Here is a 25,058-nt window from a genome sequence, read left to right as displayed (position 1 = left end):
GCTGCTTCATCACCTCGGTGATCAAAAATCCCACACCATCACAGCTCTATTCCAAACAGTGCCTGTGACGCAGCAGTAACACGGCAGCAACATGGTAGTAACAGCACCAACAGGACTGGTTAAAAAAACATACCGGTAAAAGTCACTGAGAGCAACAGTAACTTATAGGCACGCGCCTCTGCGCGGCACGCGCCTCCTGTGCACTGAAACCATGGAAGTCTTCCTCCTCAGTGTCAGATTGTCAGATTTTGCATTACTTTCATACAGCAAGTAGTCATTTAAATAAGCGAACAACAATAAATGAGATTTTCTCAGCATGACGTTTTGAAAATTAGCTAAACTTCTCCCACCAAAAGTGTTTTTGAGATATGATGGAAGCAGCCATTTTGAAATACCAAGTAAAGTCTTTCTACTGCCTGTAGTGGAATGACAATAAACTACAGGGCAGAAAACATGAACCAATTTATATACAATGGATTTTTAAAGAAAGTTAGGGTCATGCTAATGGGAGAGGATTCTCTGAAATGCATGTGTCAAATAAAAAGGTTTTTATGGGATAGGTTGATGTCCCATCTCTGCAGTTTTTCTGAATAATGTTGTTGCATCTCTGACAGATCTGTTGATATGTACATGTACATAAATATAAATACATGCAGGCATCCAAGATGATCCAGATATAAAACGGATGATGGCGGGATCAACTCTGAGAAAAGTTAAGTCTCGGTCCTGGAAGAAGCAGCGCCATTTCCGTCTGTTAGAGGATGGCCTCACGATCTGGTACAAGTCAAAATGGGCTGGGAAAGGACACTCAACATGTAAGTTTGAAAGTCTGTGCCAATTGATATTATTTACCTTTCTAAGTATTGTGGTGACAATTGAAAGCCTGATTTTTGGGGTAAATGTGACCTTTTTTCCCAACACTTCAAAATTCACAATATTTGAATTTTATTATTATTATTATTATTTTACCATTTCATGTTTGTCGTTTTACTGTTTAATTTAAAAAACAAAGGAAAATTAGTGCAAAAGTATAAACAAACCACATTTGGGAAATTCTTTAAAACAACAATTTATTTATATGATATAGTCTCTTTGGGCATCCTAGAAATATTACTTTCAAATTGTTTTCAATCTAACTTAATTCACTCAATTTTAAAGTAAACCAAACATGCCAAGTTATGTCATGAAACAATATAAATTATATAACACTGTATGAAAAATTGCAAAACCATGTTTACCTGTAATATATGAATAATAATTTTACCTATCACTGCAACAAATGAAGGAACAAGAATATCACTGATCTCTTTTAGTTGCTGTAGTTTTTCCAATTAACGTTGACAGTTGAGACAATTCAGTTAAAGATATTTCCCAGACCACCGTGGCTCACATGTTTTTATCAACTTCATTGCGTTAACAGGCTCCTTAGAAATAAGTCAACAATTCTTGCCTCATTAGCAGAGTTTCTTAAAAATGAATATACATTTATGTATATGTCAATGACAATGAATAAAAGAAAAATGGTCGTACCAAGAATTCTTATTTTAAGGATAAATATTCTAGTCACTAAGACACGTTTTCTCAAACTAAGATTAATTTACTTTTAATAAACTTTCTTGACCAGATTATTTTTCTTGCAAATCAGAAAATGACACCTTTTTTCTTGAAATAAGGGTCATTTTACTTCTTAAGTTTCTGTTTTTGCAGTGTGCAGCAACCCTGAAAGAACTTTGGAAAGCCAAAGAAAGCAAATTTTAATTTTCATTTAAAAATGAAAGATTTGGTTCATCCAGGATTTTGTGCTTGTAAACTAGGGGATTTCTGTAATCTAGCCACGGGGGTTGCAAGCCAGTTGCCTCTGTGCCGGTCCCAAGCCCGGATAAATAGAGAGGGTTGCGTCAGGAAGGGCATCCGGCGTAAAAATTGCCAAAATAACCATGCGAATCATCCACAACACTTTAGACATACCGGATCGGTCGAGGCCCGGGTTAACAACGACCGCCACCGATGCTGTTAACCTACAGGGTGTCGGTGGAAATTTGACTACTGTTGGTGGAAGAAAGAGGGGAGGCAGAAGGGTCCGTTGCCAGAGAGAGAAGGGAAAAGGCAGGAACATAGGTTTGAGAATAGGGACTCTTAACGTTGGCACAATGACAGGGAAAGGCAGAGAGCTGGCAGACATGATGGAGAGAAGGAAGGTAGATGTACTGTGTGTGCAGGAGACAAGGTGGAAGGGCAGCAAGGCCCGTAGTATTGGAGGAGGATACAAACTGTTCTATCATGGTGTTGATAGGAAGAGAAACGGGGTAGGAGTGATTCTGAAGGGGGAGTTTGTAAACAGTGTTCTAGAGGTGAAAAGAGTCTCAGACAGGATGATGAGCCTAAAGTTAGAAATTGAAGGGGTGATGGTGAATGTAGTCAGTGGGTATGCGCCACAGGTTGGCTGTGAGTTAGAAGTGAAGGAGAGATTCTGGAGTGAGTTGGATGAGGTCATAGAGAGTATCCCCAGAGGAGAGAGAGTTGTTATTGGAGCAGACTTTAATGGGCATGTTGGTGAGGGCAACAGAGGTGATGAGGAGGTGATGGGCAGGTTTGGTGTGAAGGAAAGGAATCTGGAGGGACAGATGGTGGTGGACTTTGCGAAGAGGATGGAAATGGCTGTAGTCAACACTTACTTCCAGAAGAGAGAGGAACATAGAGTGACATACAGAAGTGGAGGTAGGAGTACCCAGGTGGACTACATCCTATGTAGACGAGGTCATTTGAGAGAGGTTAATGACTGCAAAGTGGTGGTAGGAGAGAGTGTAGCCAAACAGCACCGCATGGTGGTGTGTAAGATGACTCTGGAGGTCAGGAAGAAGAAGAGAGGGAAAACAGAAAAGAAGACCAAGTGGTGGAAGCTACAGAATGAAGAAACTTGTGAGGACTTTAGGCAGAAGTTGAGACAGGTCCTGGGTGGTCAGGATGAGCTTCCAGATGACTGGGAAACTACAGCAGAGATTATCAGGGAAACAGGTAGGAAGGTGCTAGGTGTGTCATCTGGAAAGAGGAAAGACGGTAAAGAGACTTGGTGGTGGAATGAGGAAGTACAGGAATGCGTCCAGAGGAAGAGGTTGGCTAAAAGGAAGTGGGATGTAGAAAGGACTGAGGAAGGTAGACAGGAGTACAAGGAAGCGCAGCGTAGAGTGAAGAGAGAGGTGGCAAAGGCCAAACAGAAAGCTTACGATGAGCTATATGACAGGTTAGACACAAAGGAAGGAGAGAAGGACTTGTACAGGCTAGCCAGACAGAGAGACAGAGATGGGAAGGACGTGCAACAGGTAAGGGTGATAAAGGACAGAGATGGAAAGGTGCTAACAACCCAGGAGAGTGTACAGAAAAGATGGAAGGAGTATTTTGAGGAGCTGATGAACGTGGAAAATGACAGGGAAAGAAGGGAGGAAGATGTGGTTGTTGTGGAGCAGGAAGTAGCAGAGATTGGAAAGGATGAGGTTAGGAAGGCTCTGAAAAGGATGAAGAGCGGAAAGGCCGTTGGTCCTGATGACCTACCTGTGGAGGTATGGAAGTGCTTAGGAGAGACAGCAGTGGAATTTCTAACGAGGTTGTTCAATAGGATTTTAGAGAGTGAGAAGATGCCTGAGGAATGGAGGAGAAGCGTTCTGGTCCCGATCTTTAAGAACAAGGGTGACACGCAGAACTGCAGCAACTATAGAGGAATAAAGTTGATGAGCCACACAATGAAGCTGTGGGAAAGAGTAGTGGAAGCCAGGCTTAGGAAGAAGGTGGAGATCTGTGAGCAGCAGTATGGTTTCATGCCCCGTAAGAGCACCACTGATGCCATTTTTGCTTTGAGAATGTTGATGGAAAAGTACAGAGAAGGTCAGAAGGAGCTGCATTGTGTGTTCGTAGATTTAGAGAAGGCGTATGACAGGGTGCCGAGGGAGGAGCTGTGGTACTGTATGAGGTCGTCTGGAGTGGCAGAGAAGTATGTCAGAGTAGTTCAGGACATGTATGAGAGAAGTATGACGGTGGTGAGATGTGCTGTAGGTCAGACAGAGGAGTTCAAGGTGGAGGTGGGACTACACCAAGGATCAGCTTTGAGTCCTTTTTTGTTTGCTATGCTGATGGACAGGCTGACAGACGAGGTAAGACAGGAATCTCCCTGGACAATGATGTTTGCGGATGACATTGTAATTTGCAGTGAGAGTAGAGAGCAGGTGGAGGAACAGCTAGAGAGGTGGAGGTTTGCTCTGGAAAGAAGAGGTATGAAGGTCAGTCATAGTAAGACAGAATACATGTGTCTGAACGAGAGGGATCAAGGTAGAAGCGTTAGGTTACAGGGGACTGAGGTGAAGAAGGTGCAGGAGTTTAAGTACTTGGGGTCAACAGTTCAGTGTGATGGGGGGTGTGGAAAAGAGGTGAAGAGGCGAGTGCAGGCAGGTTGGAGCGGGTGGAGGAAAGTGTCAGGAGTGTTGTGTGACAGAAGAGTGCCAGCAAGACTCAAAGGAAAGGTGTACAAGACAGTGGTGAGACCAGCTCTGCTCTATGGGTTAGAGACGGTAGCAGTGAGACAGAGACAAGAGGCTGAGATGGAGGTAGCGGAGATGAAGATGTTGAGGTTCTCCTTAGGAGTGACCAGGTTAGACAGGATAAGGAACGAGTACATCAGAGGGACGGCTCATGTTGCCTGTGTTAGGGACAAAGTCAGAGAAGCCAGACTGAGATGGTTTGGACATGCTCAGAGGAGGGATAGTGGATATATTGGTAGAAGGATGTTGGAGATGGAGCTGCCTGGCAGGAGGGCAAGAGGACGGCCAAAGAGGAGATACATGGATGTCTTGACAGAGGACATGAAGTTGGCTAATGTTAGGGTAGAAGATGTTCATGATAGAGTGAGGTGGAAAAGGATGATTCGCTGTGGCGACCCCTGATGGGAAAAGCCAAAAGAGAAAGAAGAAACTAGGGGATTTCTGTGGCTGCTGAGACTTTGAAGTCATGCAGTTTTCTCTGCAATAAGGGGAACTCTCAAAGATTCTGCTATCAACCAGCACAAGATGTGTAGACTGGGCTACTGCTAGACTTTCTTTAGTAGTTGCCAAATACTTTCATGTTTTAATTTGTGTGGAAGAAAATCAAAGGATACAGAAAAAAAGTAATGAAAGTGACTTCTGGAACATTTTTCTATATGCAGCAAAGGGTTTCCCACAGTGGGAGAAAAGTTCTCATCCAGTCATGATTTTCAAACTGTTAAAGTTTGACTTCAAGAAGCTCATCCTGGTAAAATGAATCCTGGGTTGAACTAATATGAGATTTTAGATTATAAGATTACAGAGAAGCAGGTTATTGCCTTTACCATCCAAACATCATGTTTTGCAGACCGCATGTTTTTTTTACACTTTTGCAGCTGTATTTATTTAATATTTATTTCTTTATTTAATAAGAATCTCATTTTTGATAATAATTTTTCATAATAATTTTAGTAATATTTTTAATTATCTAATATAAATGTAATTTGTGATGTCCTTTATTGATGTTATATTATATAGATTATTTCTGAATGTCGTGTTGCTGCCACAGATAAATGAAATTTCCCCATTGTGGGATTAATAAAGTCATCTATCTATCTATCTATCTATCTATCTATCTATCTATCTATCTATCTATCTATCTATCTATCTATCTATCTATCTATCTATCTATCTATCTATCTATCTATCTATCTATCTATCTATCTATCTATCTATCTATCTATCTATCTATCTATCTATCTATCTATCTATCTATCTATCTATCTATCTATCTATCTATCTATCTATCTATCTATCTATCTATCTATCCCAAAATTCACCAAATTCAAAGAATAAGAAACAAATGCTTTTTGACCGTATCTATGCCAATGGCAACTGTTGATGAAGTCGCCCTACGATCAGAAATGAAGTTCAGTCAAAAACCGGGCTATGGCTAAACAGACGGATCGAGATGGCGGACGCCAAAACTACAAGGTCAAGAGGAAGAGGTTCATAAAATAATGATGATGACAACAATGATGACAGATGAAGCAGAAGGAACAGGAGAGCTGCGTAGCGCCAGACTGCAGACAGGCGGGCACCTGTTAAAGTGGATTCACAGGTTAAGGCTGAGTAAGGATGCAAGGATAGAAATACAAATAGTTCAAATCAACCAGGAAACTTGCTACCTTTGACAGTACTCATCATTCTGTGCCAAGATGATTGGATGGAAATTTTTACACTACTGGAGTTTATTTGAAGAAAAAAGTTTTACTGCAATGAGCCTTTAAGTAGTCTTCCATCTGTGATGTGTTTCTTTTTTGTGATCCTCGATGTCCCATGCAGTCTCGGTGACGGAGGTGGAAGCGGTGCGTGAAGGCCATCAGTCAGAAATCCTGCTGAGCACTGCCGAGGAGTTTCCTGCTGACCTCTGCTTCACTCTGGTGTTTCATGGTCGCCAAGGCAACCTGGACCTTGTGGCTGAGTCTTTAGAGGAGGCCCAGGCATGGATCCAGGGAGTCCGCAAGCTAATTCACAAAGCTGAAACCATGGATGAGCAGGAGAGGCTGGACCAGTATCCTTTAGAGTGCAGCCCTTCACAGTGTTAGGAATTCCTCAAAAACAGCTGTTTATTCTTTGTTTGATCGGGCATTCAGCTTGAGTACAAAGCTCTCAACGGCTTGGTTATAAGAAGATTTTTTTTTTACTTCAAAGGTTTGAAGAAAGCTCCTTCATAGATGGAATCCAACAAAACTAACCAGAATTGGAGTTTTCCTCAGTATGGTTTCAGATGGGTCAGGGACTGGTTTCAGAAAGCTGACAAAAACAAAGATGGGAAGATGAATTTCAAAGAGGTGAAAAAGTTGCTCAAGATGATGAACGTGGAGATGAATGAAGAACATGCATACCATCTCTTTAAGGTAGGACCTGATCCAATGTAGAGATAAACAAACATCATTCATGCAAACACAGAGAACTGTTGACATTTTTTAGAATGTGATTCAATTTCTTGATAAGCTCACATATAACCCATATTATAATAATAAACATTGCATGATGCAGATGTTCACAGATACAATACAAGTCTTATGTCTTTTTTTTTTACTTTGTTTCTACAGATGGCTGACAAGTCACAGAGTGACTCTTTGGAAATTGAGCAGTTTGTTCACTTCTATAAAATCCTGACCCAGAGAAATGAGGTATGGAAGGTCTTCCAGGATTATTCTGGAGATGGAGAGAAGTTGATGCTGGATGAGCTGGAAAATTTCCTAAGAACAGAGCAGCAGGAGGAAGAGCAAAGCACCCAGCATGCCAAGCAGCTGATTGAAAGCTATGAACCATCTGAGACAGGTGCTGGTGGAGATGCTGTCTTTGCATGTAACCTCATCCGTAGTGTTACTAACTACAACTCATTGTTTATTTAGTAACAGGGGCATGTGTAAGATTGCTGTAACTAAACACTGTGTATTTATGGTTAATATGAGAACAAGTAAAGCTTGAGATGCTATTATGAAGGCGTGTTTAAGGGCAGTAATGATGACCAAGGCTTTCTTTAAAGAATTTGAATGAAAATGCATTTGTATTCATTTCCATTTTGTATGGTTTGGTTAGTATGAGAGCAAAAAAACTCTGTCAAAACACCTTTTCCCCCATCAATAGGTTGCATTGAAGCGTTTAGCAATATGAAAAAGATGATGAAAAAACTATAAATACACGTTGAGAAGAGGTAAAAAAATGTGTGATCCAAGTAAAAGTCAGCGACGGGTTGGTCGGAAAAAACAACCAACTATCGTGTTTTTATTGGATGTAAAATTAGAAAATGAAGACACTATAGCAGAACAAGCAAAACAATTATCTTTTTTAGTCACCACCCTCTTCCTGCCTCCAGCTGTGAAGAGTCCTGCAACACCTTAACGTGCACTACCTTACTTGCTTCCCAACATCTCTTTTCTGATAACTGCCATCAAAAACCTGGAACTCAACATCTACTATGTTGTTCTCATTCCTGCATCCATCATCTAAAACATAGACAATAACTAATTATTATGCAGAAGAGTAAAAGAAGTCAACTGCTTATTTTTGGAGCTACATTTTGGAGCGCGGGTGTTAAAAAAAAACCTTGAGTAATAATTATGAAATGCCAATGTTCTCGCAACCTACATTATAAATCTATTTTTCATTAAAGTCCAACTCCGATCATCTCTTGATCTATCCCAAAATTGTTCTTAGTGGTATTTTAATTATGATAATGCCATTTTTAGACAATTTTGTGTTTTTGAAGTTGTTTTCTTAGATACAGCTTTTGCAGAGCAGCAGGATTTCATCAGGAATTTACCTCTGAGTTGTGGGCAGAACCATTGGCATGGAGTAAGCCTACCCCCATTTCCCATCATCCCTTTGTTTTCATTCGCACCCGTTTGCTTAGAGCCCCTCAAACCTCCAACCTAACATTTGCAGTGTAACAAAAGTGGCAAGAAATATTGGAGCTTTGAGCCAGATGCTAGCTTGGAGGAGAAAGACCAGGACGTGAATGAATCTAGCCATTTACAAGCGGATGCGTCAGAATAGAGCAGAGCAGGGAGCTTGTGGTTTGCCACCAGGTCCTACATCCCAGCTACAAACTTTTTGAAAAACGCATTTTCCTGCTTCACAACAATTTGAATAAAAAACACTCAAAATTGAGATATTTTTCTTAATACATGTCCTCCATTATAAAAATGCTACAGGAATATCTTAAAAACAACAAAAACACAGTTTACATTGGAGTGAGTCTTAAAGAATAAGCCAAAGGTCCATAAAAAAAAAAAAAAAAAACACTTTAAAGTACTGATAAATACTGAAAGTATTAGCCTTGGTATTTTCCCATTCAAGAAGACATGTACCCGGTAATATTTCCGCCTTTTTATGACTTGAATAAACTTTCACATCTAAAGTCACTTTAACTGGCTTAGTGGTTGAAAGAAGGAAATCTGATAGCAACATTAATATTTATGTCAACTGAGAAAAGCTATTAGCTGTTGTGCTAGTCTGCATTGAGTCTGTACTTTGATTTCTATTCAGTCAAGAAGCAAGGTGCCATGTCCTTGGAGGGCTTCCAGATGTACCTGTGTTCACAGGATGGCTCCATATTCAAGCCGGGGCTCCTGGAACTTTATCAGGACATGAGCCAGCCGCTCAGTCACTACTTCATCTCCTCTTCACACAACACTTATCTCCTGGAGGATCAGCTGCGGGGACAGAGCAGCTTGGAGGCATACATCCAGTAAGACAGGAATTATAATAGAAGACGGTGACTTTGGCAAGAGTTTAAATGGGATTTTAGGATGCACTGTAAAAAAAGTATTATAAATGTCATGGTATATTACTAGCAGCCTGTTGCCAGAAATCTACAGTAAAAAAAGGTGTTTTTTTTACGCTTCTTCTTGAGTAATATTTCCCATTTTTTCTTGTAAATAGCAATATATTTACCCTTAAAATGCAATGTAACACCATGAGAGACATACATTAAATTTTATGGTAAAAAAAATTAGATGGAGTTTAAATGGTATTTTAGGATGTACTGTAAAAAAGTATTCTAAATGTTATGGTAAAATACTGGCAGCCGAGGTTGCCAGAATTTTACTGAAAAATATAGTGTGGGAAAGCATTAGAATGTTTCCCGTGATTTTAAAGACAAAACTGTTTTACTTTTATCCTCAATGTTAATAGTTCATAGTTTTAAATGCTGAATTGCTTTCTCAGTAAATGTCTTGATTTGTGTTTGTTTTATGTTTAGGGCTCTGAAAAGAGGCTGCCGCTGTGTAGAGGTGGACTGCTGGGACGGCAGTGACGGGGAGCCTGTTGTGTATCACGGCCACACACTGACCTCAAAAATCCTCTTCAAAGATGTCATTTCAACAATCAAAGAATATGGGTTCAGAGTGAGTAATCATTTAAAGTTCCTGCACTGAAAAAGCATTAAGCCCAATCATGCTATTACTACCCCATCCTGCCAGGCAGCTTTGTCTTAAGTTAAATCCTTCTTTTAATTATCAATGGGGTTCTTTGCACAGTCTCAGCAAAGATCATTTTGTGTGGTGACAGTTAACTAAATTGTCGACAAATCACAGAGTTATAATGAAATTTATGAAACCACTGAGTGGCTGGGCAAACATCTGACACTTATCTGCCAACACAGGCAAGTAAATCCCATCAAGATAACTGAAAACATTGATTACAGTTCTAAATCACACCGACAGGGCCGTCCAGTGCTCTAAAGAGGATAACAAGTTAGATCAGTTGATTATCCTTTTGCTTTCTCTTAACAATCCCGCTCAGTCGTGGAAGAAATGATGAAGAGTTTTGTTTTGCATTGATAATATCATGAAAATATCTCATCCTAAAAATTCTGTTTACCCTTTCCAACAGGCTTCAGACTTTCCTATCATTGTTTCCCTTGAGAATCACTGTGGTTTGGAGCAGCAGACGCTCATGGCCCAGCATCTTACCCAGATCCTGGGTGACTTGCTACAGACCAGCACTCTGGATGGACAGGTTCCTCAACAGCTCCCCTCCCCTCAGGTCAGAATCTGTTAAAGTTGAGTGACATTCTCTTTCAGTGTCAGCCATTTATTTTCACTAAAACAAGGGTAACACTACAAAAAACAAAACAAGAAAAACAAGAAAACAAAACAGACTTGCAGATTGTATTGGATAATTCTCATTTTTTTTTAAGTTCCATGAAAAGACGATCGGAAGTACTTTGATTACTCACTGCATTCAGTTGCAAGAAGCAATAGATGCCTACAAGAAGAAATTTTTTTTTTGGAAAGCATCACATTGTTGTTTCTTTGCTTCTCAATTTCAGGAACTTAAAGGGAAGATTTTGCTAAAAGCCAAGAAGATCGGAGGCCTCGAAAAATGTGTGGATGAAACTCTGACAGATGAAGTTAGTGATGAAGAAGAAATGGCCAATGGTGATGAAGAGAGTCCTACTGAGGAACCACAAGCTGAGAAGAAGAACAAGGTATATGGATGGAGTGATGCTTTCCTAAGAGCAATTACTTAAAGATTGTAGATACTCTAGTCAGGGAGCTTGTGGTATTCTTAATGATATTTTACTCACACTGAACAGACCTGTTGGGTTAAAGCAGGGATTCAGTTATTTACACTTTTATATCAGGACAGAAATGCATAATTCATAATAATATAATAACTGAGAGATCTTCACCGGGACTTAATATTTGTCACAAACAAATTCAGGTATAAAACATGAATAGCATGAATCATTATTTATCTTAGAAAAACAAATGGTTTTCGGGCTCTCTGATTAATGGAACTAATCCAGTGAATAATTTATATTGCTTGGTGAGATAAAAGCAGTATCATAAAAAGGTTGCCCTTTGAATTTAACTCTCTGTCATTGTGGGGGTCAACTACTCCTCTAATGGTATTTCTTGAGAAAAAATAAAGGTGCAAGCTGGAATATGGTGTAACTTGCTGGAATTTAATGAGAGAAGGAAACTCATATGAATAGTCTGTTGATTTAAAGGTAACAAAAGTACTCTGACAAGTTTTTTTTATGTTTGCAAACTTGGACAAATCTTTGTCAAAATTCCTCTAGTTAGGTAAACATGTGTATGCAGGAAAAGACAATGTAGCTTTTCCAAAAAAGCCAGAAAGCCTTGCTAATTTTTTGTATTATTATGTGGGCTGTTAACATTTACAAACTCTTCACAAACTGGAAATCCAAGATTAAAGATTAAAGTTTCCTTATCTGAGACCTCTTTGCAAACATGGCTACTGTTCATTGGTTTTTTAGGATCTTGCCAAAAACAACTGTAGTCAACCAGTCTCTAAAAATCTGGATACAATTTAGAAAAAAAGATGTGTTTATAAAATCCATGTTTATGCTCTAGAATCCCATCATCAAATTTTCAAACTATCCAGACTCATAACAGACTCATGATTGGTCTGTGAGAGGTTTTGTGACTGATTGATCTTTCTGACAGTGGCACATTTATGTCCTTTAAGGACCTGGCAACCAACTTTGATCTCCTCTCCCCTCAAATTTTGTTTAAATCAGAAAATTTGTCTTACAACCATGCTGATTTTCAGAACATCCCCCCTCCCCAGATAGACCTTATTAATAAAGAAAACATAGAAAACAATATTTGTTTTCTTTAATGCCATGGATTCTATTTCCATTTTTCAACAATGAACAAATAATTAATCAGAAAAAGACCTGGAAGGGGAACAACGAGTCCCTGCATATTCTTAATTTAATTAACAACTCCTAGTTACATAAATGTAAACCAATAATATAATAAGCTGTGTATAAACTAATTAATAGACTATCATACACTCTTATAAAATCATAGACTCTCATAAATGCATCAAAATGTTGCAGATGTTTGAAATAGATTCAAATGGTTTGCTCCTGACTACATGCGCATGTTTACGGCATGTTCAAACTTGACATAGGTTAACATTTTTACATACATCCACATTTTTGATACCCTTTTTACTGCCTATGGCTGAGCCTCATTCAATCCATGCTTTCTTTGGTATTCCAGGCATTACATAAATATATGAGGATTCCATATAAATATGAGTTAAAAAGTATTTATTAAATATCTGCCAAAACATACAAAAAGGCTTCTGCCAATGTTCACTCTGGGCATGAGTAACATTCTACATGTTGCCCAGTCTTTTTGTCATTTTTCCCTCCTTTGCAGAAATCTAAACTTTCCAGGGAGCTTTCAGACTTGGTGGTTTACTGCAAGAGTGTGCACTTCCATGGATTCGAGCATGCCCACTGTCATGCAAAGTGTTACGAGATGTCCTCATTCTCTGAATCCAAAGCAAAAAAGCTTGGCAAGGAAGCAGGTACCAATAAAAGAAAAAAAAAACACATTTTCATTTTTTGCTGTCAAATAAAATAATATCACATACTTTTATAATTAAAAACGACACACAAAAAATGTTGATAAATGATAATCAGATGTATATTGCATGTTTGGCTTTTTATTTTTACCTTAAGGGACAGAATTTGTGCAGTACAATACACGACAATTGAGCAGGACCTATCCCAGCGGCCTGAGGACGGACTCCTCCAACTATAATCCACAGGATATGTGGAATGTGGGTTGCCAAATAGGTATGGAGAATGTTGCCATTTGTTGGTTGGGAATAATATTTTATATGAAAGAGTTTAGCTTTGGTGACATCTTATGAGAACTCTTAAAAAATTAGACACAGCTCTCAGTCCATCTGATATTTACAGTTTATCTTACCATAAAACTCCATCACCCAGCTGTCAGAGAAGTTTAACATGACAGATGTTTCCTACCACACAATCTTAATCTGGCAGCATCTGCGCTTGATGACAGGAAACCTTTGAAGGGGCCTTAATAGATGAAGATCAACTAACTCAGCTACATCTATTTACCACAACTAATGTGTGGCAAATAGATTTTTTTACTACAGACATTTAACAAAAAACGTTTAGATTATAAAAACAGAAAAGAAAGAAATAGTAATTTAATTGGATTATTTTCTGTGTCTCACTCAAAGTGGCTCTGAACTTCCAGACAGCCGGTCTGGAAATGGATCTGAATGATGGGCTCTTTAAGCAAAACGGCGGCTGTGGTTACATCCTGAAGCCGGATTTCATGAGAGATGGCAACACTCAGTTCTGTCCTGAGAAGCCTGAGGAGCGTCGAGACTATAAACCACGTCGTTTATCTATACAGGTTTTGCAAAACAAAGCAATATTTCACACCAAGATACAAACGAAGAGTCAACCCCTCTCAAATAAGTAAATATTTCTATTTGAATGTCTTTATCAGGTAATAAGTGGGCAGCAGCTACCAAAAGTGAATCAGAAAGAGGGATCTATTGTAGACCCACTGGTGAGAGTGGAGATTTATGGCGTACCACAGGACCAAGCCAAGGAGGAGACCAGCCATATTAACAACAATGGTAAACAATAAACGTTACCACAAAGATCAACATGTTTTTCTTATGCTATCCCTATTTAGAGCAAATTTAAAATCAAAATCTGGATCAAAGATAATAGTCAGTCATGTGCTGTTTTCAGGTTTTAACCCAGTGTGGAATGCAACTTTAAATTTTGTCATCCATACCCCTGAACTGGCACTGGTTCGTTTTGTGGTGGAGGACTATGACAAGGCCTCCAGAAATGACTTTATTGGACAGTTCACTCTTCCCTTCACTTGCATCCAACCAGGTAAGAGCACAGCTATGACTGTTTTTTAAGAATAGCGCTTGGTTGTGCTCACAGTGAAGTAAGGATTTGAAATGTCAAACTTCATTCCTTTTTGTTCCAGGATATCGTCACATACATCTGCTATCTAAAGATGGAATGGCTATTCCCCCCTCTTCACTCTTTGTTAACATCAGTATTTCAGACTATGAATAAAGAAAAGGGTCAGAGGATCGGGGGCTGCACAGTGATGTATTGGTTGACACTCTGGCCTCTGAACAAGAAAGGCATTGGTTCAAATCCAGGCAGGTGTACGGAGTTTGCATGTTCCCCCTGTGCATGCGTGGGCTTTCTCCAGGCTTCAAAGGTTGATTGATGACTCTAAATTGTCAATGAGGTTCGGCTGAGAGGGTGTGGTTGTCCAATCAGTAGCTGGAATAGGCCCAAACAACCCTGTGACCCCCAAAAGGGATTAAGTGGGTTCAGGACAATGGATGGATGGATGGTCAGAGGACCACTTACACACAAAAGCCCCCTCTGGTAGAGACACTTCTCGTTTTATTGCATCAAGACAACATTTGAACCACTTTGGTCCACTCTTATCACATAGCATCCCAACAATATATGAAGAAACTCACTTTTAAAACTAAAGTTAGCATTCCCCCATATATGATGTCATATTGAAATCCCAAGAAAGTGTTCCAAGAAAACAGCATATAAATGCTTCAGAGCCTCAAGCTAGTAAACCAAGAGTTTGAAAGGCAGATTCTAAATATACTTTCATCAATAAAAATGATGCACATCCTGTCAATTTTAGCATCCTCTGAAGATGAGTGTGCGTGGTCACTGGTGTGGAAAAATCCCCAAAACATTGTTTCCTCACTTCAATATCAAGTCAGATTTCTAGTTTGCACCTTATTTATAAATCAGTTTATGCCTCATGTTGTTGTGTGTAATTGTGTTGAGGGGTGGGGATGTTAATGATGCACTGTGTGAGTTTTTGTTGTGTGTGTGAAGGTCTTGTATCCCTTGTGCTATCTTAGATGACCCCACCCTTACATTGACGTGTTCTCCCTACCATGACAAAGGTGGATAAAGGTGGAAAGATTTCATGTAATCCATGGACACCAGTGAAGATCACAGATCATTGAAGAAAAAAGGTTCAGTGCACTGTCTAGTGGGTCTAGATGACCCAACTCCCAATGATAAAGTGCCTAGGATAGCACAAGGGTTACAGCACTTTGTGTTAATTGAGTATGAAAAGTGCTTTATACATAAAGTCTAATTTGATTCTACCAGAATTTTAAAAAATGAAGTTTGTTCCAGGTGGATTTAGTATGACAGGGCAACACAAACATTTCTTTTTGCAGGGATCTTTCAAATCCTCATGATTTTCTGACCAATATTTTGATATAGAGTCCTCATTGTGATGAAGTCGGGCTTAATTTTAGTGGGTTAGTCTTTGCCAAGCGTCACAAATCAGCTGGGACTTCAGTGTGTCAGAGAGCTCCGGCTAATGAACGTTTTCACAAACCTGACAAGGAGTCAAAGGAATTCAAGAACAGTTATACTTTAGAGGGGGCATTCAACTGATAAACATACCAAAAAGCAAAATAAACATGAAGTTCCCTGATTAGTTGTAGGTTTCATTTTACAGATTTTTTTTTGTTTGAATGTATATCAAAAGTGCAATTTTACATTTTGGTCAATTTTCAGGATTTATTAATACAATAAGCCTATAGGAAAACAAGGAGGAATGCATGTTGAATCTTAAATAATGGTGGTGTAAAACATACAGTTCTCTTTAATCAATGCACCATCTTTGTTTTATAGAAAAGCTGTCAAGTACTTGATCGAGTAAGACGTTCTTATGCTCAATTGTTTGTCTTGCGGTTTTGCAAAAATATATAAAATTCAGTAAATTAAAACCTGTCTGGTTCTTCTTGCTTCCTATTTTCACAAAAAGTAATGTCAAGCAGTAAAAGACCAACAGATTTATATTTTACGTGCCTCTCTCATTGCTGTTTTCTCTTCCCCGATGACCGGAGTAGCAGCTTTTTCATCTAAAGTCCCCTGCAAAGCCTCCTTCAAAGTGAGGGTACCCGCTTCCGAGTCCTTAACCACGCCTTGCTCTGTTGGCATCTCCGGATGGTGGCGCTGAAGATGCTTCACCACCTGGAATCTCTGCTTAGCTCTGTAGGAGCAGTGGCGGCAGCGGAACGGCTGCTGTTTGGTGTGAGACAGGTAGTGATGCCTGAGCCCCGCTGGCCACCTGAAGGCCTTCTGGCAGACTCCGCACGTGTACGGCCGGCCGGCGATGTGCTTCCGCTGGTGGGTCTTCAATATGAAACTCGTTTTGAAGGCTTTGCCGCATTTCTCGCAGACATAAGAGCGTGCGTCGCAGTGCTGGGTGTCGCGGTGCGCTCGGAGCGCATCTGCTCTGTTGGTGCGGTAATCGCACTGATCACAGGCGTACGGCTTCTCTCCTGCAAATAACAAGCAACCAAGGACTGTTCCCCCAAAGTCATTGTTTAAGCAAAGTGATCGCATTTGGTTTATTGATCCTACCTGTGTGCTTGGTCATGTGGTACTTCAGCTGGGTTGCCCACTTACACTTGTAGTCACAGTCAGGACAAAGATACTTCTTCTCCTTTTGATGGACTCTCATGTGAAGCTGAAGGAATGAATCATTTATATTTTTATTTTCAAAAAATTAACTAATTATTTATCAGAATAACTTATTTGTCATTGAAATATTCACTTTCATAGACGTGCAAAAGCTCAGTGTGCTAAACGATGAAAAGGAAAGCCTACGAATGCTTTGGGTCCAGTTCTACCCAAATAAGGTTACAGCAAATGTATGCAAACTAATTATTTTAATCCAACTTTATTACTTAAATGAAAGTACTGCCATTATGGTGTCTTTTTAAACCAAGCAGTATAAAGACAGACATTAAATGGCAGAACTTTGCACTTAATCAACAAACGCATTCAAAAGGAAAAATGTTTTAAATTAAATACATGCCATAAAATGAATGTTTGCAAACGTGACATCATCATCAACTCAAAGTCTATAATGTAGCACAAATCCTGTTACTATAATGAGACCTTCTTGGCTCTGAAAATATTCATTTTGGCTTTTTTCTGGATACTTTAGCATTTACAGGCACAAAGGAAACAATTATCTAGAATATTTTTTATCAAACTTTACATTATACTTTCCAGTCTTAAACGCAGACAATTTTAAAGACCCACTCTGGTGATAATTGTGTTTTTAACATGATCTTCTTGTGGCATTTTTCTCATGATGTAGGAGATGTACAAAGAAAATTAATCTTAAAACTTCATTTCTGAGTATTTCTTAATTCAAATTGCTGTGAATCAGAAGCAGATGAAAATAAGAGCTTATTAATGATGGAGAAAATGTGCTGGGCGGGTCACAGCTCTAAACTCTAAGCAACAAAGAGGGAAAGCAGGGGGGGGTTGCTTCGCACCAACGGTCCCGCCCACAATTCAGAGGTGAATTTCTAATGAAATCCTGCAAAACTATCCTGTCCTAGAAAACAACACAGGTTTTTTATTTTGGCAAAAAAAACCCTGCATAATTATACTTAAAAGACGACTAGGAGTACTTTTAAAATAGATCAAAAGATGATTGGAGTGGCCCAAACAGATGAAAAGAGAAGTGCAACAGCTTTAACATGAAAACTTTCGAAAATCCAATTGAATTTATTATTCTATGTTTATTTAAAAGTTAAAAAGTTTAAAGTAATAAGTCACGTAGAAGCCTTAAGGTTACCTTTAACCTGGATGGATCAGCACAGGTGTACGTGCACTGCTCACAGCTGTAGGGCTTCTCTCCGGTGTGGATGCGAATGTGCCATGTGATCTTCTGCTTGTTTCGAGTCGAGTACTGGCAGTCAGTGCATTTATACATCCGCTTACTGCCATGTGAGCGAAGATGCTGCTCTAACACCAGGTGATGGCGGCACCAAAATGGACAGATGCTGCACTTCAGAGGCTTGCTCTCAGGGGACCCCTCCTCGTGTTTACTCAGAAGGTGGTCGGCTAACAGTTGCTTTGTTTTTGAAGAAAAGGGGCACGATTGGCACTGGTGCACATGGTGGGCTCTCTGATGAATCTCCAGGCTTTTCTCTGTCTCAAAGGATTTCTGGCAGGTGGTGCATTTTACTCTGGGGTGCTTGCTCTGCTGGTGAGCTTTGAGTAAGCCATCACGGGCACATGTGAAGTCGCACTGTTTGCATGAAAAGCTGACCTGTATGGAGTGCGAACGTTGGCAGTGGTTTCTCAAAGCAATATCGGAACTAAATGGAGCATCACAGTGAGTGCAAACATGTGGTAAATCCCCTGAGTGACACCTGTGGCTGTGCCGTCTTAGGCGGTGGGGTGTTTGGGCGCTGAAGTCACACATGTTGCAGCAGTAGCGTCTAATCCCAGAGCGCAGAGACTCATCTTTCTTTGTTGTTGTGTGCCGAGCACTTTTATGTTTTAACAAAATGTGTCGTTCCATGATTCCTTTATGCCTACAACTGAAGGCGCAGTGCTGGCAACGTAAACGTTGCCACTTAGCATCAAAAAACACCTTTTTCTTGTGAGTGTACAGGACGTGACGGGTCAAAGAAACTTTTGATGCAGCAACAAACGAACACTCGGTACACTGTACTTCACCCGCCTTCATGCAGCCTGTTTCTTCATGGTTGTCCAACAGATTTTTCTCAGAGCACCTAAAGGCACAATTTGGACACCTAAACACTTGACCCATCTGTGGGCCATCCATATTCTTCTCTGCGTGACCTTTTCTGCGTCTGGGCAAAAGATACTTACTGACCATTTCTGCGCTAGTTTGATTTTCTATTTTTTTGTACGTTTCTCTGTGAGTTAACATGTGCTGCCTAACTGTCTGTAACGTACCAGATGTAAACCTGCACAACCTGCAAATAAATGCTCCCTTCTTTTTAATGTAAGTGTTTTTTTCCTGCAGAAAAACATTCCTTTTGCTGTATTTTAATTTGTTGCTGAGTGAGAAGCTGGTTGATCTTTTCAAAACCTCGAAGTTGGAACCTTTTTTTGCCTGATTTGTAATTTTCTGTTGCTGTGGTACTGAGGAGATGAGGGCTTCAGAGTTGGATTTTAAATTGATGAAAATCTCCTTTTGCTGCATCTCATTTGATCTTCGATGACCATCAATTCCTTTGGGTTCCTCATAACCTTCAGTAGAGACCGCATTTGCAGCCTGACATGGATTTGAATCTTGCAGAAATGCTTTGCGGGAGTGGGATGGACATGTCCTTCTCAGGTGGTTATGGAGGCCCCGTCTTTGCTTGAACTGCACCCCACAGGTCTGGCACGTGTGCTCCTTCATCTTTTTGTGGCACAATGCTTGGTGGTGGTGCCTAAATGCTCTCTCTTTACACGTCACATATGAACATTTATCACATTGATACGTAGTTTCTGATTGGACCACAAGCATTTTTACGTGTCCCTCTGGAACCATGGTTTCTGCTTGGTCCATGTCGTGTTTCTTCATTGCTTTCAGATGCATGTTATGTTGTAGTGTACTATTTTCCTCTTCAGGTGTCGAAATCTGACACTCTGTATGCTTCACAGGAGGACTTGCGTCGATCAAATGTTCACAGGAGTCTTCTGAATCCTTCTGTTCACATGCTCCCGTCTGCACTGCTGCACTGTCTTCCTCTGATGAACTCATAAGTGTGGAAAAGTTGACATTTTCTTGCAGTGCATGTGATTTGTTATCATATAAAGTGGGGGTGCTCTCACAGTTTTCCTCTAAAGAAGAGCTTGTGGTGCTTGTTAGAGTGCTCAACACAAGTGTGCAGTAGCGCTCAGGTGGGCCATCTGACACATACTGATGACTATCTTCCTGTGGGACAACATCAACGACAGAATCCACAGGGAGAGGAGTAGCAGTACTTTCCCAGCTCTGATAATGTTCAGCAGACTCCCGTCTGTCAGGTGCACCAGATGAGGCAGGCTCCATGAGACTTGACTCCTCAGACTGATCCGGATCGAGTGTTGGTTTCATGTAAAAATCCTGCAGGAGCTCTGCTGCGGCCCTCTCTTTTTCCTTGGCTGCATAGTTTTCCAGCCATTTTTTGTCACCAGGAACGTAGTCATGGGCTTTCTTTTTATGAAGGAAGAGGCTGATGCTGCTGAAAGATGAATACACACAGAGGGCACAGTGAAACTCTTTCAGCTTGGTGTGCTTGCAGTTCTCGTGGTTTTGGAGTGCCTGTCGGTGGAGCGTGGAGTATGCACAGTATTTGCACTTGTGCACTGCCAGGTGCTTCTCCCCAACAGAATGTTTGGCTAACATGTGATTGCGAAGCTCAGATTTGCGCTTGCAGGTATAGGCACAGACCTCACACATGAGGGATTTAGCCTGATGTCGTAATTTGTGGCTGGTGAGCTGGTCCGGCCGATGACAACGATACTGGCATTGATCACATGAGTACCTGGAAAAGGAAGAAAGATATTTAAAGACCCACTCAGATGAAAATAGTGTTTTGGGATTTTTTAACATGTTCTTGCGGCATTTTTCTGATGATGGAAGACATATAAAAAAAATTAAGCTTAAAATGGCATTTCTGAGTATTTCTTTGTTCAAATTCTGGTTAACCAGAAGCAGATGAAAAAAATTGCGTTCGACATAGCTTGTAGCAGTGACGTAGGTGCTACACCCAAAGGGTCACAAGCTCAATGCTGCACTCCATTTTGATGCATGTAGACAAATAGATCCATGTACGTCTTTGTTTTCCTTGTCTGGGCTGACATCTGGCTCAAAGCTGTACCGCTGGGAAAATCCAATATTGCTCACCATTTTTGTTTCACTGGTAATGTTAGTTTGGGGGTGTAGGTTAGTGGGGGAACCTGTAAACAGATGGATGATGGGAAGTGGGGACGGGAATAATCCATACCAACACTCCCACCCACAACTCAGAGGTGAATTTCTAATGAACTACTTCATTGACCCAGAAAACAACAGTTTATTTTTTTTTTTAATTTGACTAAAAATGGCATAATCTTTATTAAAAGTCTACTGGGAACACTTTTACAACAGATCAAAAGAAGATAGGAGGGGGACTTGCGCACAAAACAGAAACTTTTAAAAAGAACACTACAAAAAATAGGACAAAATGACTTTGGGAATCATAAATAGCTTTTTACATGACTTAAGTTGGGGAAAAAGTATTCAGGATGCAAAAACAACAACCACTAAACAGTGTCCATGTTGCCAGAATCAAATTTACGAAAAAAGTTTAATGAATGAATGAATGAATGAATTAATGAATGAACATTATTAATCCCAACAAGGGGAAACTCAGTTCCAGTACATCTCGAAGAAAAAGGTCAGACAAACAACAACACAGGATACACACACATCTCGAGAGGTTACTGAGGTCAATTCAGCCTAGCGCCTTAGATGACCTGCGCCGACGCACCTTTGTATAGCATGCAGATGGACCATGGTGGGGGTTGGGGTTTGGTGACAAAAAAAGATTTGCATCTTCACACTGCGTACAATGTGTAGATACAAGACAAAAAACAACACCGTTTTACACATATAGCACGTATTCAGACAAAACACAGTACACGAGGCTCGGGGGGGTGGGGAGGATCAAGGGAGGGGGGGCCCCCCGGGAATCTGAGTTAGAGTTTCTTAAGAAACATATGTGTACCTGAGATCTCCAGCGTGTTTCCTCATGTGGACCGTGAGGTAGTGCTTCCATTTGGTGACGTATCCACATTCAGAGCACATAAAGTTCTTGTCATCTGAGTGGGTGAGCATATGCTTGGAGAGGTAAGACTCGTCTCGACACCTGAAGTCACACAAAGTACACTTGTGTGGCTTCTCGCCTGAAGAAGAGAGTGAAAAATTTATTTTTTTAAGTGTAGAAGCAACGGCTTCCATAATTCAGGCGTAAACGCTGAAAAGACTTAGTTGCAGGCATCGCAGGAAGAAATCCCCCTCACCGCTGTGCATCAGCATGTGCCGCTTCAAACCCCGTTTATGCGAAGTGGAGTAGCTGCACTGAGAGCAGTGGTGGATCTTCTCGTTGGCGTGTAAATGTCCAAGATGCTGCTCAAACTCCACAGGGTTAAAGGTCACAAATGAGCAAAAGCTGCAGCAAAGCTCTTCCTTTCCTGGGTGACCGTCCCGCTGGTGCCGAAGGAAGACTGTTTTATTGGAACATGAGAACTCACACTCTGTGCAGTGATAGGCCAGATGTTTCTGATGATGAGCCTCCATGTGGGCCTCGCTTTGAAAGATGGCAGCACAAGCGTGGTGACGACACTCCACTGCTTTGACCCCGTGCATTTCAGCGGCGTGTATTATAAGCTCTTTACGCAGAAAGGTTTGAAAGGAACAGCCCTCATGGAAACAGGCCAATGACCTGCTGTCTGAGGGGATGTTGTGCGTCTTCATGTGTGCCTTCAGAGCACGAGCCTGGGTAAAGTTTTTGCCACAGCTTGGACAGACAAAACTGGGATTTTTTGCAACACATTCTGCCTCATCGGTGTGCACACTGGCAAGATGGCGACGTATTGCGTTCCTCTCCACGGCAGTGTATTCACACATGCTGCAACACTGGGTCTTTTCCCCAGCCTCCCGGAGTCTGTGTACTCGCAGCTTGGTCCTGCTGGTGAAGAAACGCTGGCAGGTTGGACACTGGAGACTGGGGTCAGGGAAATGCAAACGCAGGTGCTCCTGCAGGTGAGAGCGCATCTTAAAGCAGCGACGACACTTGGGGCAGGTGTGGGTCCGATAGACGCTTTCTGCTCCCTCTGCAAGGTACTCTAGAAGACATAACAAAATCGTTTTAAGTCCCACTCTGATCATTTCTTGATTTTCAAAGTGTTGCCAGTGGTCTTTTGATTAACATTATGTTTTCAGCTTAAAAAAGAACACAAAATAACTGTGTCGTTTTCTGGATTATAGTTTCTGCAGAGCGCAAGTAGTTCATTCGAAATTTGCTTCAGAGTTGTGGGCGGGACTGTTAGTGTGGAGTAAATCCTCCACTAATCCAAGGCATCAATTTTTTTATACTCTCTCCTGCTAGCTTACAGCCCCTCACAACCCCAACCTAACATTAGTGGTGCAATAAAAATGGTGAGAAATATTGGAGCTATCCAGCTGTACAGTTTTGAGCCCGGTCCAATTCAGACGAGTAAAACAAAGTTGTACATGGATCTAGTCGTCAACAAGTGGATGCATCAGAATGGAGGGGAGCAGGGAGCTTGTGGCTCGCTATTCTAGCTTCTACGTCAGTAGTAAAAGCTTATTCCCACAGCATTTATTCGTCTGCTCCTGATTCACACTGATTTGGATAAAGAGATACACGTTACATCATCGGAGTGGGTTGCCTTTTAACCTCAAGAACAGGTAAAAGTAACCAATTGTGCATTGGAGCTTACCTAAAAACAGCTAAAAACATATCTTTCTAAAATTGCTTTTTTATATTCTGTGTTTTACCGCGAAGCACTTTATTTTTAGCTTGAAAGGTGCTATACAAATACATTTTATAATTATTCATTACCTTTGGATGGCAGAGGTGCCGCATCTGGTGCTGAAGATTTGTCTTTTTCCACTGTAATCCTCAGTCTTTTGTTGTTACTTTTTTTCCTTTCGAGCACGTGCCCATCATGTAATGAGGATGAGACAGAAGGAGACTCAAGTTTTCTTTTAGATCTTTTTGGACCTTTGGGTGTCGGGGTGGATTTAGTTTGGCTACCTAAGAAAGACGGCAGAATTCGTACACAGTTTTCCACATACTCAATTAAAAGAAAAGAAAAACTATTTGTATATCTGTTTTGCGTACCTTCAGGGTTATTGTACAAACGGTTACAATCCACCAGGTGATCCCTCAAAGCTTTTGCAGATTTTGCAACAAATGGGCAGCAAAAACACCCAAATGGCAAATGGCTCTCCCGATGGCCTTCCATCTCTTCACGTGTAGGAAATGCCCACGTACAGGATGGAGAAGTGCAGGGAATGAGGTCCAGACCATGCTTGGATGTCAGGTGGGATTGGTACTCCTGACGGTTGGCGCTGCTGCTGCTGAACTGACATCCTTGCTCAAAACAGGTGAAGCTGTCCTTGATGTGAGGCTCCCTGTGATTGACTTTGAAGTGGCGTTTCAAAGCAGCGGGCTTCCCAAACACTTGATTGCACTGGGAACATTTATACATGTCCAGCTTACCTTGACTGCATGAAGATGTTTGGGTTTGTGGGCGGGGCTGAGAATTCAGTTCATGTCTGTTCCATGAATTTTCCATGACAATTTAAAAGAGACCCCTGTTGTAATACTTTAAGCCCATTTGTTTACAATGAGGCATTTTTTAACTTAAAAAGCCTTCAGCTGCGCCTGTTTTGTTGTTGTTTTTGTGTGTGTGTGAGGGGGGGGATAAAAGGAGACAGAAGAACCACAGCAATCATGTTATAAACAATAAACGTATACACACAATAAATGCTTTACGTTAAAAATTCTTAGTTAGCTTTTTCCGATTTCACATTATTAATAGTCAGTTAGTAGGCTAGACTTACTTGTGAAGCCATCATGAGGCGATTGTTAAAAAAATAAAATCTAAGCATCTTCGACGTCTTAGCTAAAAGCTAGCATTTTTTTGTGCCGTTTGCTCGAAAAAAGTTTTAGTTTCCGCCAATTTTAGTTTATTGCTTCCGCTTTCGAGATAAATATTATATACACTAAACTGCACACGATACCCTTTCTACTTAAATTTATTTCTATTTATCAGTACGTCGCTAACCTCACACATGTAAACATGACACCCCTGTTAGTAGG

The 25,058-nt window shown here is 40.6% G+C and overlaps 2 protein-coding genes across 5 annotated transcripts in view; one reads left to right on the top strand and one right to left on the bottom strand.

The window, feature by feature from the left end:
* The window catches only part of plcd4b (phospholipase C, delta 4b), a 19,372-nt gene extending 3,230 nt beyond the window's left edge, over positions 1 to 16,142 (top strand). For all 3 annotated transcript variants that reach the window (XM_020713325.3, XM_020713326.3, XM_020713327.3), the window contains 14 exons: positions 657 to 815; positions 6,354 to 6,582; positions 6,799 to 6,928; positions 7,127 to 7,358; positions 9,069 to 9,270; positions 9,784 to 9,928; positions 10,416 to 10,568; positions 10,855 to 11,013; positions 12,725 to 12,875; positions 13,030 to 13,146; positions 13,563 to 13,741; positions 13,838 to 13,970; positions 14,089 to 14,238; positions 14,339 to 16,142. In XM_020713325.3, coding sequence (XP_020568984.1) covers positions 657 to 815; positions 6,354 to 6,582; positions 6,799 to 6,928; positions 7,127 to 7,358; positions 9,069 to 9,270; positions 9,784 to 9,928; positions 10,416 to 10,568; positions 10,855 to 11,013; positions 12,725 to 12,875; positions 13,030 to 13,146; positions 13,563 to 13,741; positions 13,838 to 13,970; positions 14,089 to 14,238; positions 14,339 to 14,430 — 2,231 coding nt within the window. In that variant the 3' untranslated portion in view covers positions 14,431 to 16,142. The remainder of the gene's footprint in view (positions 1 to 656; positions 816 to 6,353; positions 6,583 to 6,798; positions 6,929 to 7,126; positions 7,359 to 9,068; positions 9,271 to 9,783; positions 9,929 to 10,415; positions 10,569 to 10,854; positions 11,014 to 12,724; positions 12,876 to 13,029; positions 13,147 to 13,562; positions 13,742 to 13,837; positions 13,971 to 14,088; positions 14,239 to 14,338) is intronic.
* On the bottom strand, positions 14,753 to 25,058 carry znf142 (zinc finger protein 142). Of its 2 annotated transcripts, XM_023950612.2 has the most exons (9): positions 24,800 to 25,049; positions 24,456 to 24,620; positions 24,075 to 24,377; positions 23,793 to 23,987; positions 22,228 to 23,052; positions 21,933 to 22,110; positions 18,014 to 20,708; positions 16,783 to 16,888; positions 14,753 to 16,700 (listed from the first exon to the last, which is right to left on the bottom strand). In XM_023950612.2, exons 2-9 carry the CDS (start codon positions 24,529 to 24,531, stop codon positions 16,210 to 16,212), a joined length of 4,869 nt encoding a protein of 1,622 aa, XP_023806380.1. In that variant the 5' UTR covers positions 24,532 to 24,620; positions 24,800 to 25,049; the 3' UTR covers positions 14,753 to 16,209. The 2 variants fall into 2 exon arrangements, with proteins under 2 accessions (XP_023806380.1, XP_023806378.1); XM_023950610.2 differs by having other exon boundaries at positions 24,075 to 24,620; positions 24,800 to 25,058.

The sequence above is a fragment of the Oryzias latipes genome, chromosome 21 (genome assembly GCF_053564925.1).
Source record: "Oryzias latipes strain Hd-rR chromosome 21, Olatipes_Hd-rR_3.1".
NCBI classification, from domain to species: Eukaryota; Metazoa; Chordata; class Actinopteri; order Beloniformes; family Adrianichthyidae; genus Oryzias; species Oryzias latipes.
The sequence above is the reverse complement of the archived record's forward strand: the minus strand, read 5'-3'. Positions and strand labels throughout refer to the sequence as shown.